Here is a 16773-nt window from a genome sequence, read left to right on the forward strand (position 1 = left end):
GTTGCGTGGTGCCAGTGTCAGCATAGCACGCAGGGCTTGCTGTGACCAATGTTTTTGCCCCTGGCACGCTGTACAGGGTCATCATCATCATCAGTGGAAATCTCAGCAGTCATGCAGGCAATGCAAAATCAGGGTGTAGAAGAGTCTTATGTGAAAATGCTGGAAGATATCTATAACGACTGCACAGCTACTGTTGTCCTTCATTAAGTCAGTAATAAAATTTTAATCAGGAAGGGTGTCTGGCAGGGAGGCACAATCTCGCAAATGCTGTTCACCACCTGTTTATAGGAGGTGTACTGAGGCCTGGATTGGGAACAGTTGGGGATAAGAGTGAGTGGAGAATACCTAAGTAATTTGCGATTCGCTGACGACATTGCCTTGCTAAGTCACTCAGGAGATGAGCTGCAAAGCATGACCAGTGAGTTAGACAGGCAGAGCAGAAGGGTAGGTTTTTAAGTTAACATGCAGAATTCTAAAGTATTGTTCAACAGTCTCGCAAGGGGACAGCAGTTCACAGTTGGTAGCGAGGTGCTGGGAGTGGTAAGGGAATACGTCTACTTAGTGCAGGTAGTGGCCGCTGATCCTGGTCATGAGAGGGAAATAACTAGAAGAATAAGAATGGGGTGGAGCGCATATGGCAGGTTCTAGATCATGAATGACAGTTAGCCAATATCCCTCAAGAGAAAAATATACGCTAAGCACGTACTGGTTGATGGGCAAGTTGGTTTGGCATTCCTGCAACCAACTCACCCACCAGTACATGCTTAGCACCTACGTGTGTGTCCCGTGTTCTCTTCTCTGTCTGCCGTGTATTTTTTGGCGCCTTTTTTGCAAGGAAAAGTTTATAACAGCTGTATCTTACCGGTACTCACCTATGGGGCAAAAACGTGGAGGCTAACGAAATGGGTTCAGCTTAGTTAAGGACAGCGCAGCGAGCTATGGAAAGAAAAATGGTAGGTGTATTGTTAAGAGATCAGAAACGGACGGAGTGGGTGAGGGAACAAACGCGGGTTAAAGACATCCTAGTCGAAATCAAGAGGAAGAAATGGGCTTGGGCAGGGCATGTAATGCGAATACAAGGTAACCGCTGGCCCTTAAGGGTAATGGAGTGAATTCCAAGTGAAGGTGAAGGTAAGTGTAGCTGGGGGCAACAGAAAGTTAGGTAGGCGGATGAGATTAAGAAGTTTGCGGGGATACGGTGGCCGCATTGGCAAAGGATAGGGTTAATTGGAGAGACATGGGAGAGGCCTTTGCCCTGCAGTGGGCGTAGTCAGGCTGCTGCTGATGATGATACTAGTAGTGTAACAACTGTGCCAATTATACTGGATTGATAGGAAATTTGTACTGTGTGCAGCTTTTGTCAAAAATGTGCAGCCCACCAGGTTCGCTTCTTGGCCATGCAGTGTAGCTTGGTTTGAATGGTCAGTGTTCAATATCTCTCGAATGGTCACCCCTCTGGGGCCTAGCACATTGAATGGTGGTACAAAAGCCTCATTACACAACCTGGAAACAAACCTCTTGGGCTTTAGATTTTTGACATAGGTATATGAGTTGAGCACAAAGTTGACTGCTATTTAGCTCATTGGACTGGGCTGTTCAAAATTTGTGAAAAAATGCAGTTAATTCAATAAATGCAGTCTTTTTGTGTTGTAATGAAAGCAGATTTTTTTTACCCACTTCAGTGCAAGCGAGCTACTCTTCTGCTTGACTTGGTTTGCAGGAAGGAATTCTTTGCCTGTTAATGATTAGGAGCAGCAGGGAATTTTAATGAGTATGCTCGGTTGATTTTGCTTCAGTGCCTTAGAAGGTAGATTTCAGGTCATTTTTGCCACACCGACTCTAGAAAGTTAGTGTAAGAATTAGTGCGCTCATTTCTTTACCTCATCCTCATGGTGAATGGTCTTGATAGTAACATTTCCACTAGAATGCTTAGAGAAGAGTGGACTTGTTCTAGGCTTCATTTGTTTAAAAAGGAGACTGGAAAGCCAAAGCATTCTGTAAATAAATTTTAGAGGCTGGTGTAGCATTCTCCATTTTGTTTTTATACTCTCTTTGCCTAAGGGACGTGGATCACTTTTCTACATTTTTAGGAATATTTTTTCTAGATCTGCTGGCCTTTGGTGATCAAGGGCGCCTTCTCTGTAGCCTTGTTGTGGAAGTCAGTGATAAGCTTCAGATCTTGTAGGTGTTCATGTGGGCCAGATGGCCGTGCCATCCAGACGAATGAGCTGGCTGGACCATTTAACGATTTTGAAAACTTCTCATAGTTGGCAGCAGGTGCTTACTATTTGCCAATAAAATTATGTTAAAATGTATCTTAAATAGGTGGTTAGGTGCTGATTTGAGCATGGGGGATCTCCCTATTCTACTGTAGTATGGCACAAAACTCGTTTGCTTTATGTCCTGCATTTATGAAATACTGTCGAACTCTCAGCATAATGGACTAAAATGCTTTGTTGAAAAGATTATAAAACTGTGGTCAGCTTCTTGCCAGATTCCTGTGTATGTGTTATCTTCAAAAATGTGTTGTACTTTGCTTCTGACACAATGGTGGAACTGACAGTGGACACCAAAAGCTCAAGAATGTTTGCAAATGAGCAGGACCGTCAAAAGGTCCCCTGATGCAGGAATAAATATGAGAGGGTTGTTTAGGTAGATGTCGTCTGCCTGACCCTCCATGTGCTGTCTGTCGACTTCTTTTTCTTTTCTTTTGTAGCCTTCCTGTAGAACGACTAGACAGACATCTGTATTCTCTCTTGGGCTTGTTTTTATATATGAAGAAATGCCTTAATAATAAGGGCTGACCTTGCCTGTTGGGTTGAACGCCATGGCTGACATGCTTGCTGTGTCATTGCAGATTGCACTGCGACTCCTTGAGAAGGAAATCTTGAGCAGGGATGATATGATTGAGCTGCTAGGCAAGAGGCCATTTCCTGAGAAGTCAACGTATGAAGAATTTGTTGAAGGCACTGGCTCTTTTGAAGAAGACACCACCCTGCCCAAGGGCCTTGAGTCGTGGAACAAGGGGCCTGAGGAGGACTCCAAGTCGAACAAGCCATCCTCCCCAGATAAAGACAAGAAACAGCAGACTGCTAGTTCATGATTTTGTCACTTCCATTGTTAATGCTGTTCATGTTCTTTTCATTTTTTTTATGCTTAGGCAAGCAAGCTTTAGAAATATGTTTCATGTTGACCATTTTTGGGTCATGGTTTTTCAGTGTATTAGAATGTACAGAATTTCAGCAAATTTCATGTCAAAGAGTGCATCATTCACAAAGGGACGAAACAGATACTAGAGTGCTGAGTATTTGTGGATGAATAGCATAGCAGCAGCGCATCATTACATTGCCGGTGTGTTAGTGTGGTCTGTTGAGCTAAGTGACAATAAATTGTTTTTCTTTTAATTTCTGTGCGTTTTGTCCAGTGGTTTCCTTTTGGCATTATCCTTCTTGTACCCCTATTATCAAAATGCCCTTGAATGAAAAAATCCTTGGATTACATGTGAGGTCATTCATAAGGCTTAGGCAGAACATGAAATCCAAAGGAGTAACTGCACTTAAAATGAGAAGACTGCATTGTACTACTTCAAACTTTAAGAAAAAGAAAAAAGGCCAAACAACTCTACTTCCAGGTTACACTTCCTATTTTCCTCACGAATAATCCACAACGGTTCTGTTAACATTTTAGTGCCAACAAAAATAGTACCTCTCATCTGCCATTTGAAGAAAAGATTAAAAAGCAAAAGCGCACAATGATTATGTTCATGCAGTTTTCACTGTAGATGACTGTGGTATACCCAGAGCAGAATTATGCAATGTTTCGGAAATTGACCCCCCTATCATTACTGATGCTGCTGTTTTTGATCTGCTCGGTCTGGACAGTAAAAAGCAATTGGCTCAGATGAAATTCCAAATGAATTTTTGAAACCAGCGCTGGATTAAGGGGGGGTCTAAGGGGGCTGCAGCCCCGGGCCTCACCTCCGACAGCAGAAGGGGCCCATTTATTCTTACTTTCTTAGTATATAGAACCGCGGGCAATAAAACTTTGAGCGACACGTATGAAGCGAGAAAACCAGAACGAGATGAGCCCCCACCTTATGTAACTTCGTTTAGCCGAATCAGTCGGGGAGAGCTTGTCGAGCTGCAAAAACAGGACTCCCTCGCCACCCCTGAGGGGGCCCCCTTTCTTACAAAGCGATATATGCGTTTGCTTACGGATTGCAGAAAGGTTTTCGTGGTTTTCTGTCAATCCCCCCGTCCAGTGGCGTGTGACCGGGTAGTGTTGAAGGTGTAGTGTGTTTGAGAATCCTGGCGTTGGCATAACATCCGTTTTTACAGAGCGGCGAGGCGGGACTCCCGCCTCGCTAATATGCAGTGCGGTGCTAGATGTAAAAAATGCTTGCTTTGAGTCCTCTGCATGGCTTACAAATGTAAGGAAATGTAACGCTTTAGCGTCACAAGTATGGTTAGAACAGGGTAGGCAAAAACGAAACCAAAATGCTCAGCGGAATTTGAAGCGGCGTCTACTTGTGCGTGCATCATATACAGACTGTTGAGAAAATAAACGCGCAGTAGAGTGCTTCTCTCAGCTACACGAGTCGATTGTTCGAGTTCAAATTTCACACAGATATGACATTTTGTAGTGAGAATTGTTTTATTCAACACCGGGTTTTCTTCTTTAGCTTTTCCAAACTAAAAAACAAATCAGGCTGTGCTCGCTTCTTGGAGGTCCCACAGTTTCACTTTGTGCTCCGGCGGCCACTAGAAAAGCGAAACACTCGTTTATTGCTTTAGTTTTGGTTTATGGGCTTTGACGTCCGAAATGAAGTCCGGCTATGCGGACGCCATAGTGGAAGGCTCCGGATAATTCCAGCCACCTCGAGTTTTTTAAAGTGCACTGATATCGCATATAGTGCTCGGGCCTCCTAGCATTTTGCCTCCAGTGAAATGCGACCACCGCGGCCGTTCTTTTTTTCTCGGGATTGGTTTTGTAGTGCCAGGTGAATTTTAATTTTTGAGGAAATAAAATGCGCAGTAACTGCCTAGCTCACTTCTAGGTGGACACCTCAACCGCATCTTGAGGGGAGGGAGGAAGGTGTGAATGAAAGGAGAGAAAGAGGTGCTGTTGTGGAGGGCTCGGGAGTAATTTCGACCACCTGCGGATGTTTAACGTGCTCAGAAATCGCACAGCACACGGGTGCCTTTTTGCATTTCGCCTCCATCAAAACGCGGCCGCCGTGTAGCTGGGTTTGAAATAAAGTACTCAGCTCAGCGCCGAGCATGGTAACCACTGAACCAGGATTTAAATTCTGCTATTCAGATGTGCCCACAAGGGCATTAGTAAACGTTCATCGTGTAATCAAATTAGTTTTAATAACATTTAATAATACCCTCTCGGGGCACTAATTAACGAGTGTTTCTATTTTCTAGTCGTTGCCGGAGTACCCAGCTGAACTGTAGGAAGCTAGCTCAGCCTGCTTTTCTTTAATGTGTTAGCATTAGAATAGTGCTGCGAACGAAAACCCGTCTGTTGGCTCGTGTGCAGCGTCATTGCAAGAGGAGAGGCGGCGGCGCGTGCTGCAATGCAGCCCCACAAGCTGTCGGCCGGCCCACGTGGCCCTTCCGTGGCGTTAGGTGCTCGGCCACAGACGGACATGTGTAGCGCATCCCGAGAGTCACGTTGTGTTTTGTGCGCTGTAAAACTGATGCTAATGCGTTACTGTTGCATGAATCCCATTGATCACACTTCATTCTCTTTATTTAATTTGGTGGAATTACACTGAAACATGGGATAAATCCCAGTAGTGAAGCAGGGGAAGCGGGGTCAGTAGAGGGAAAGGGAGAGGGGGCCTACATGCGCATTAGCCCAGGGCCCCCATTTTTCTTAATCCGGCCCTGTTTGAAACGATATGCCAAACCCTGCAGCAAGCACCTAGGTCTAATCTATTGCAAATCCCTTAGCACTTCCAGGCTACCAGATGACTGGAAAATTGCCAAGGTACGGTATTAGTGCTCCAATAGTCAGGCAATACTTCTTCCGTTTCCAACTTCAGGCCGATGTCTAGAGCACTAAGATGTCACTCATTGTTGAGTACTAGAACATATAATTTCAAAGCTTCTAACAGAGTTTCTAGAGCACAATAATTTAGTATCGCCTCATCAGCATGGATTTTGCTGCAGTTTATCAACAGTTGCTCAGCTGACTGAAGTTATGCATGACCTTGCTGTAAGTATCGACAACAGACAAACTGACATTGCATTACTCGACTGCGTATGCCATTCCAAACTACCAATCGCTAAACTATGGGATTACATCGGTGATGGGAAACATTTGACTTGGATTGAAGATTTCTTGCGGCAACGTTCCCAATTTGTTTTGTATCAACACATTCAATCCAAAACGGTACTAGTCGCATATCTGGGGTTCCTCAAGGCTCTGTCCTTGGGCCCTTGTTGTTTCTCATCTTTATTAATGACATTACCTTTAACACTCTTTGCAGGCAATTGTACAATTTACAGAGAAATCAGAAGCCATGAAGATCACGCTATACTTAAAGGGACCCAGAAGCACAATCTTAGTTAACAGTTTTGCCTGTTGATTGCATACAGTGAGTTATAATGGTGCTATTAGCGTCGGTAATACCGCGTATATTCCGTTTTTTAATATTTTAAAGCCCTCCCAAATACAACCTCATGTCTCTGATGGTGTCGCCACACAGTGGCGGGTTTTTAGCAGCGGATACGACATCACCTGGCGCGAGCTTGATGATCGGACAAACAGTAAATGTACTGCAAATTGTGTGAATAAATAGAGACACATTTTGTCACCTGTCTGCGTTTTATATTAGATCAACAAAAACAACTTGTTTGTCTTAGATAAAAGCCCTGCAAAGCAAGTAAAATAAAAATACACCACCAGGGGCGCTCTGGCATGGAAACAACGCTGCCAGTCTCAGCAAGAACGAGTTACAGAGAGCAGGCAACCATGGAGTACAAACTTCCGCGACGTGCTCTGGCTGGCTGTTTTGATTGGTTGCGCCAGATGCCGTCATTGGGAGAGCGAAATAGGAGTGGGAAGCCCCGCCAAAATCGAGTTGAGGGCAGCGTTTTGTTTGCTTGTATTTTGAAATTTCTTCACTGAATAACTCCCGTTCCTGTGCATCGATTCCTGTAATTCTTTTTAAGTCAGCATCTGTGTGACATAAAGAACCCACCTGAAGTATAGCCGGTATTCCCCCAGGCAGTGTTTCGCAGCCCCTTTAAGGGCGGATGTGGGGATCAAATCGCAAAAATTGCGAAAAAAGTCAATTTTTGAAAAGTACACTTTTTGACATCTCCAACACTATGTCTATGTTGTACTGAAATATTTCACCCAAAAATAAACTTTAAGCACTCCAAATAACTATATTTGTCGGCATCTACGCATAGACAGTGTGTGCTAGCTTAGAACTTTCAGGCTTGTTTTCTCGTAAGTTTGTTTTGAGCTTAAAGGGCCCCTGCCCACCCTCGGGTAGCAAACACTCTCTACCTCTCTTTGAGCGAGCCTCCTCTCCTTCCGTTCCCTCCTCGAAATTTTTCTCTCCCGCTCCTCGTCCAGTAGGCTCGGCAAGGCAAAATCACCCCTTCCTTCTCCGATGTAAGCCGGAGGCGTGGCGTCTGTGGAGTGCGTCACAGGGCTACGTCATGGCCCCGCCTTCAATAGAATTCTTTTCTTGGTTTTTGCTGCTGGGTCTGTTCGAGGGGAGGGGGGGGGGGGCGCTGCGGGCGCGCACACTGAACGCTCGAGAGGCGCGATCGGCTCGACCACCTATAGACTTTAGCGAGCGCATCCTTTCATACATCTGTTTGTCATTCCCAGTTAGCGAGCCACCTTTTCATTTTTTTTAGGCCTCCCCACCGCTTCACGAGCGGAGGGGCGGAAGTCGGTTCTGTTCGAAACACACGGCGAAGTGCGGGCCCGGCAACCGCCCGTTTGCTTTTCTTCATGTGTGTTTGTGTTCTGTGTGTGTGTCTTTTCTCCGCTCCGAAGCCCATGTCGTTCATTGGAGTCAAGGCGTACGCAATATGCATGAAGGATAAGCGGTGTCTGTGCGGAGGGGTCAAGTGGGCGAGCGAGGGAAAGGCTCTGCTGCACTAGTAATTAAAACCTTGTTTTGGGGGGCTTGCATAGAAGAAAAAAAACTGAGAAGGGAGAGCGCACGCACTGCGTCTCGTGACGTGATCACGGCGGGGGGGGCGAACCAACTCCCTCAGTTTTACTATTTTTTACTTTTTATGGCTAGGGTTCAAGGCTGTCGCCGCACGCTCCCTCCACAGTTTTTTTTTGTTCCTTCATGCGGGTTTGTAGGCATGAGCCAGAACAGAAGGCTCTGCGGAAAGCGTTGTGCAGACGACGCGACGCCAAGGCTACGCCCAACCTTCTCCCGTCAGTCAGAACGATGCACCAATGTAGTGCCTTTAGCGAAAGTAACCCCCCATGACGTCAACGGGGTTCAGAGTAGTGGGGCGGGCCGTTTTTGTTGAAGGAAAGAACGAGCGGGCTTTGATTTGAATTTTCGCAGCTTTTCGGGGCGCGCATGGCTCTAGTATTTTGCAGAGGTTATCTTCGATGCCTCATCTATGCAGTGGGCTTGTTTTTCAAAAATGTCCGGACCCTGGTCAGTGGCCCTTTAACGGTGCACTGAAGAGGATTCTGAACTTGTCTTTTTGCCGCGGGAACTCGATCTACACGTTCCTAGCATTCTTACAAACTGCGACTTATTGCCCTCTGTGGCAGATTTCCCTAATTAAATCGAATTAACGTCCGGCTCCCGCCTTTATTTTTTGAATTCTCCGCGTACGGTGGGCGGAGTCGACCAACGCGTGAAGTGCCTTTCAGCCAGCTCCGTGGAGGCTTTGCTTTCGCTTTATGTTGTTTTTTAGGTTTCCATGAATAAATAGTTTCATTCGCATAGCCGCAAAATAAGCCCGCAGAAATAAAAATACGCGCGGGCTATTTGCTACTACGGACTACTACGTATTACTCCGCCGATGGCAGAGCGGCAAGCCGCCACGGGACTGGGTGAAAGGCGCTCCACGCGTTGGTCGACTCCGCCCACCGTACGCGGGAGAATTAAAATAAAAAGGCGGGATCCGGACGTTAATTCGATTTAATTACGGAAATCGGCCACACAGGGCAATAAATCGAAGTTTCTAAGAAAGCTCGGAACGTGTAGATCGAGTTCCCGCGGCAAAAAGACAAGTTCAGATTCCTCTTCAGTGCACCTTTAGTACCTTGTTCGTGGAAAGCGTAGCACAGCAATGGATGCATGGATTTTTACCTCGTTTGTTTTGTTGTGATCACTGAAATGTGGTCTGCGTCAAGACAGTCTCAAATTTACCATTTAGGCTCGCATGTTTTTATTACATGGTAATTAGAGCATGATACATCCTAATCATAAAAGGAGGTGCGTAACCAGTCTGCCGAATTTTATCACTCTATAAGTCGAAAAATAGAAAAGTTGCCTTCGATCCCCTCATAATGGATCATTACAAGACTTTTGGGCCAGTGTAATGACTGGCAAATGTCAGTCAACAAGGTCAAATCTGTAACATTTGCAGTAACTAGAAAAAAAAACCCATTGAATTTTGTGCATAAAATCAATGGTACGCCACTGGCCTTCGTCAACGAACACAAGTACTTAGGCGTTACATGAACTAATGATCTTAGACGGGTCAAGCACATCGACAACATCACTTCAACTGCATTATGGAAGCTTTTTTCTTAAAAGGTGTCTTCACTTTACGCTAGCAGAAACTAAACTTTTAGCTTATAAAATGTTTGTTAGACCTGTATTAAAATATGCTAACACTGTTTGGTTTCCTCAGTCTGTAACTAATATTTCACGACTTGAAAGAATACTACGTAAAGCACTGAGGTATATTCACAACAAGTACAAACAAACAAACAAACAAAAAAACAAACTCACCAACAGAACTAGCTGTAATCTCCAGGCTCGAAACACTATCAACAAGGGCAAAGCTCGTGCAACTAAAATTCCTCTCTCAGCGTCTTAATAACACCTTTAAGGTCGATTCATCAAAGTACATTTCACTGTCACAAAAATGCACATTAATTAAGGAACCAGCACGCCCCTATGCTAACCGAATATCCATATCGCAGTGACACTTCTAAACATTCTTTCTTCCAGCTATAATATCAGGAGAATGGAACTGTCTGGACGCATCGATTACTAGCGCTGATTTATTTTCATATTTTTGTTCCATACTAGAAGCCGCATTTTAAAAACTAATGTTGTGGACAGAAACCTTTTTTCTTCATTTTGTCTATTTCATGGAGTAGACGGCATGTTGTGCCCATGTTAATGTTGATGTCTTCGAACTGGCATGTGTTTTTTTTAAGTTACTTGTGCAAATTTGTTGACTCCTTTTTATTTTTTTCTGTGCTATTGTTCAGATTATTGTTGTCTTTTGCAGAGCTGCTTGTAGAAATGTTATCCTTTGCTAACTATGATACATGTAATGCCCACCTGCTAAGGTCTCAACCTGAGACTGGCAGTATTCCAAATAAATAAATAAATAAATTACAGCAGAGAAAGCAGATTTCTTAGATAAATATTAATTTATGCATTTGTTTTTAGAAATTAACTAGTTTCTTGTGCTTGGAAAAGAGCATCACTACTTCGTGCAGATTTTGTCAAACCTCGTAATAGCAAACAGATGAAAAAATCATAGAGTAGTTCAGTACAGCCGAAATATGTAATATAAAATCTCTTCATAAACGCAGGCAAGAGCAGCGCAATTTAGTCAGTGAAGGAACAACTCAGGCGATTCTTACTAGTGAAGCAGGGAGATCTCGTACGTGTCACGTCGCCACGGTGTGTTGCGATTTGACGGACGTCGCTTTTGCACACACCACAGGCGCGCAGTTTTCAAATGGCACGAAAATTGGCACAAATTTGTTGAGCCACAGCGGTGAGGGTAATCGCATTTCTGAAATTATAAAAACTGATATGGCTATTACTAATGGCCAGCTACAAATCCCTAACTGCAATCAGACGCCTATCGGTAATAGTTAAAAAGTGAACTTTTAGAATTTAGTCCATCACTTTACTAGTTAACATGATTCGCCGATTTTTTGATGCCTGCGAACGCTGGTATCACTGTGCCGCAAAAAGCTTCTCTTGACAGAAACCCTATTTTTAAAAATTAGTAGCGGGCTTCTCTGAAACACCTGGTATATAATCTATTTCAGCCGTTAATTAACCAGCTGAAAACAGATTTTTCCCCCACGTTTTCTAGCCATTAGATTCATTTCGGATAGTTGTTTTGCAGACGTCGTCTTTCTTTATGCTACCTGGGCTGCCCTGCTCGAAGAACAGAAACGGGCAAAGGCGGTGACACATCCTACGTAGCCAAAGGACCCGGCTCTATACCTATTGAAAGAGTGCGGGCTACCACCACCGATGAGCCGCCCTAGAATGCGCTGCGCTTATGCATTTAATGCTTGCACCATGCTTTCACCTACTCTCTACGACGAGGTAGATAGTAGTACAATTAGAGATTTGTAGCCAGTGGTTAGTAATAGGCATATCAGTTCCTAGAATTTCGAAAATGCGGTTACCCGTGCCGCTTTGGCTGGACAAAATTTGGATTTTTCGACTAGTAATGTGCACTGGAGGGGTTGCTTTGCCTGCATGCTTTCGAAAGCGCATGTATTTTCGCCCGACGCAGCCAGATTTTGTCGAGCTACAGGGACGAGGGTAATCGCGTTTTCGAAGATCTAACAACTGATATGGCTATTACTAACGACCGGCTACAAACCTCTAATTGCAACTAGTGCCTAACTATTAGTTAAAAAGTTAATTATTAATAATTATTTAACCAGATACTTAAGACGATTCCCCGGTTTTCTGGTTTCCGCCAACATGGGTAATACTATGCCGCAAAAGCCATATTTTCACCCCAAAAATCCTAGTCTTCAAAATTTTGTTTGCTGAAACACCCGGTATATACTCGTGTGTGAGGAGTTCAAATGGGTCCAGTGGATGGTACCATTGGTACACAGATTGTAGACCACCTAATTGGCTAGAATGTTCGGAGTGGTATCAAACGATTCAGCGCGTTACGCCGCATAAGATTACTCGTTGAATCAAAGCGTACGTATCACAGGGATTCGCACCGACGACCAATTGGTTCCCCAAACCGTGACTTCTTGAAACTTAAAACGTCCATTATGGCCAAACTAATTGAGGTAGGACATTGGAAGTGTTCTCTTCTCAAACGATTTGTCTTCTTACGCTGTATACGATGCCAACCAAGATATCGTAACTCGAAATTGGTTATAACGAGCATAACACCAAACAAATGAGCACAATGAGGAATCGGTAGTGATCCAGAGAGCTCAGCAGGAGGGCACAAAGGCTTTCGCCTTGCTGCACGTGAGGTGACTTAAGTGCTCCCCCTGAATTTTTTTTGCAAAGACGTGACGATAACAGTCTCATTTTCTGTGCGTAATATTTGCGCACAAATTGACAAAGCGTTACAATCATCTTTTAATGAGGAGCGTAACAAGGGTTATATGCGGACAATTTTTCTAAAGGTGTGAGAATATTCGGAAATATCGAATACCGAATCAAATACCCTCCTATTCGCAATTCGAACGAATCAAATAATGTACGTTCAAAATTATTCTAAACGAATCAAATATGCTCAAGTTTTCGAATACTTTTCGAATAATTGGGGCGAAGTTCGAATAATGCCTACCGGGTTTTTCTTCTGCGACTATTCTAAAAACGGACCATACACGCCAAGTATCATGCTGCCGCGATCGGTATGGGCGGGATGGAGGGTTCAGCGCCAGGGTGCGGCCAGGTGCGGCCCATTCGTGTGGTGGTGTTCATAGTTCTCATACACGGCCTCAGAGATTGGGCGACGCGGCAGGGCCCATGCATGCAGGTGCAGCAAACCCGGCCTTTATGCCTGACCTCGGAGCTCACGCCTCATAAGTAGCTCTCGCCTATCTCATGCACTGAGATGTAGCGCTAGTTTATTTCCCGTTATCAGCAGCAAAAGGTATGCGCATATAACAGGACAATGATAAAGTTAATACACTGAATTCGTACTGCGACCTCCAAATTGGAGATCAGTGTTGCGTCTTTTAACGGATACAGCTATATGTGCGGAAGCAGCGCTTGGTTTTTTCGCACGATTGCTCATTGAATATCCGCACAAGTAGTGAATATTCGTAAAAGTATTCGATTTGTATTCGATTCGGTTCTCTCAATATTCGATTCGTATTCGATTCGGTAGCAAAGCTACCGTCATGACGGAATAGCGAGGACCAGCGAAGCTGCCGATTCAACTCTGGCACTGCGCTGCGTCCAGTTGTAGCTCTATGCTTCGTTCTAAAATTTACTACGGCGCGCTTTTGCCATCCTAACGACATCAGGGTTTCATACAGCGTGTCCGGAAGGCGAAGAACAGCTTGTCAGAATTATGCTGTGGTGCGTGATACATTTTAACGCCATAGCGTTAGGGGTCCCGTTTAGCGGAGAACCCGGCGTCGCAGTTGACGAAATTCCGGATTAGCCGAAAGGGTTGTGACGTCTCAACCACATGACCTCGCGCGAGTAATTCAAACGCTTCACGATCACACAGTACAACAGTTATTACGTCACTACACAGTTCCTCATTGGTCGACAGGGTCCTGTCGTCATTCCACCACCATAGCGCACTGCTTCTGAGGAAATAAAAGCAACTGTGCAGAAAATAAAAATGGTTGATCCGGAACTCTAACTGCTGCTCTTTGGGTCATGAACCGGGCGCGCTACCCTTTGACCACTGAATAACGTTCCTTCGACTTGGTAATAGGGAGGCCTTGTATGTCTTGTAGGAAATAAAATAAAATGACGAACGATGTCCGTGCCTGCGAAGTGATATGCAAAGAGTACCCCAGGCCGCTGAAGGCACCCATTAAGGCCCCTAAGGCGGAGCTTCTGTGCCCCTAAGTTTTTTCAAAGCTGCATGCCCTGTTCAGGCGAAGATATACCGGGTGTCCCAGCTAAATGCAACCAAACTTTTAAAAAAGGCGAAGTGTCCTAGTCTAGTGAAACCAACTCAGGGTTGTTCATAGTCGCGTGGCCTAGTCTTGAGTATTTTTTTCGCCCTTCAAAGCTAATTAATTAGTTAAGTTTAATTAGCTAACTTTTTAATTATTAACTTCAGGAAGAAAGTATCAATGCAAAAGTTTTAGGTCACCTCGACAAACCGCTAGTAGTGCTGTTTCCGTCAAGTTACGATTTACGTAGTTTCATTTATTGGCCTTAAAAGAAAGTTGTCACGTGACCAGCTGCTCGCTCACTTCTCTGCCCCAATGTGCACCCAAAGTCTCATCGAGGAGAGGACTTCAGAAAAAACGGATTTTATTCTTTAAGGCGTGTCTTGGGACGTTGAAGTGGCACAGTTGTCATGTGGGAGCTTTTCTTATTCCCCGGGGGGCATGGTTAAAGGCCGGTAAAAAAACTACTTGACGTAAATATTACTTTGCTGCAAATGTCTCAGTAAGCTGTTCCTCAAAGCGATCTACAACTTTTCCATTGACACTTTGTTCCTCAGGTCAATAATTAAAAAGTTCGTTCATTAAGCTTAACTAATTAGTCAACCTTGAAGAACGAAAAAAATACTGCAGACTAGGTCACGCGACTCTTAACAACCCTCATTTGGTTTCAGACGGCTAGAACACCCCGTGTTTTTTAAAAGCTTGGTTACATTTAGCTGGGACACCTGGTATATGAACACAGTATATGCCGTCAAGCGCTTTGCGGCGATAAAGCAGTTCCCACGTGTTTGGTTTCTGAGACAGATTCGGACGTTCATAATGCTCCACTTAATCAACACAGATCATATTGGTAATGCTGGTGTTTGCTTATCGCTGGCTCCGCAACGTGCAAGCAGAGTATGCGGCGCTTCGTACCGAAGCATGGCGGGAGCACAGTGACAACGAATAACATTTCGAGCTTGGCCACAGCAACAGCATTTCACGAAGCTGAAAATAGGGCGCCAGTGTGCTGTGGCTTTGCTTCTATGATCCTCGTTTGTCATCTGCTGCAGTGTGCTCTTCCCAATCGTGTGCCCATACACGGTGAAACTTTCGCTCGTGCCACTGATCAGTTGCACATGGTCTAGTTCAGAGGTCTGTAGTTTTTCTTCTCGCGCAGCAAGAGAGGAGAAAAGAAACTTTATTTAACAGAAAATCAGTCAGCCTCTCCCGGGGAGGGCCGCTTAGTCTAGGACACCGTGGTCCATGGAGAACCCTGGCCCCTCCCTCCAGCATGAATGCACGCACGCCGCACGCATATGAACTATCAGCGATGCCTCAAAATGTAAGGGTGTGCAAATTTTTCAGATACCGGATTGAATATCTTCTTATTCGATTCGCTTAACGAATCAAATATTGCAAGTTCAAAAATTATTCGAAACGAATCGAATATGCGCTCAAGTTATCGAATAATTGGCACGAAGTTCGCGAGTAAGGCACGCCGCAGTTTTCTTGGACAACTCTTTAAAAAACAGGCTCTACTCCGACGCCTCACAGAATGCAGCCGCAATCGGTCTGCGCAGGACGGACGGTTTAGCTTCGCGACACGGTCCATAAGTGGGGCGTTCATAACGCTCATACAGGACCATCAAGACTGGGCGACGCGGCAGCGCTCGGGCAAGTTTAGCAAACCGTGCCTTTACATCCAATCTCGGAGCTGAAACGTAGCTCTCACCCCTCTCATCTATAGTACTGAGACGTGGCGCTTGTTTTCCTGTGGTCTTCAGTAGTAAATGGCTATTTTCCTGCACGTATAACACGACGACCGGAGAGTTATTGGACGTTTTTAGCATGCCGGAGATGTATTAGCGGAAACGATGCCGGTTTACCGGGCTGCGCACGTGCAGTGGTAGGGGCGCATTACGTCTCCACTAGTACGTCTCCGCTACGCTGAATGTCTCTATCCTGGCTTAATGTTGAGTACCCCCTCGTAGAGATCAGTGTTACATCTTTTACTGTTCTTTAACTCATTTTCTAAGGCACTGAACCGCAGCGCTGCCGCTAGCGCTTCGCAGTTTCTCACGATTCTTCGAATATTCGCATAACTAGCAAATATTCGTAAAACATTCCAATCATATTCGATTCGGTTTTAGTCATGCTATTCGTATTTGGTTAGATTTTGAAAAGTGCTATTTGAACATCCCTCTACAAGACAAATGCGAGCAGTGAAAGCGTGGCTTTTCGTACCATCAGTGCCACTCGTCAACACGCGTGCGGGAGTCGATGAGTGTGAGGATGCGATACCTACCGATATCCAAATTAATCTTTGAGCGCATTTATGTACCGACTTTTCGCCTTATGTTTCGCTGTGGTTGCTGACTAGCTTGCTTATGGTTTTGCTCACTGATTGACCGCTGCGCGGGTCGGAAGCCAGAGCGCATTCAGCACCCGGTGTCCACTGACCGCTATTTTCCATACCTGTCCCGCGGAGCAAAAATGAAAAAAAAAAGTGAAAGCACGTCTTCAAACGCATAGAGAGAGATGCCGATGCTTCTGACTGTGGCCCCCGCTTATTGTTACAGCGACAGCAATAGTAGCGCCACTTCGCAAAATCCCGGCGTCGGCGCGTGAGAGCAGAGGAATGAAGCCTCTGCAGGCGTGTGAGAGCAAAGGAATGGAGCTTCCACCTTACGAAACGCCGCCCACCATCCGCACACCCACCTTAATCCTCCAGAA

The 16773-nt window shown here is 45.0% G+C and overlaps 1 protein-coding gene across 2 annotated transcripts in view; it reads left to right on the forward strand.

Moving 5' to 3' along the window:
- Window positions 1-3404, forward strand: part of Afg3l2 (AFG3 like matrix AAA peptidase subunit 2) — a 40615-nt gene extending 37211 nt beyond the window's left edge. For both annotated transcript variants that reach the window (XM_089579984.1, XM_089579983.1), the window contains exon 17: window positions 2858-3404. In XM_089579984.1, coding sequence (XP_089436110.1) covers window positions 2858-3103 — 246 coding nt within the window. In that variant the 3' untranslated portion in view covers window positions 3104-3404. The remainder of the gene's footprint in view (window positions 1-2857) is intronic.
- Window positions 3405-16773: the final 13369 nt, after the last annotated feature.

The sequence above is a fragment of the Amblyomma mixtum genome, chromosome 3 (genome assembly GCF_055824585.1).
Source record: "Amblyomma mixtum isolate Tamu chromosome 3, ASM5582458v1, whole genome shotgun sequence".
NCBI lineage: Eukaryota > Metazoa > Arthropoda > Arachnida > Ixodida > Ixodidae > Amblyomma > Amblyomma mixtum.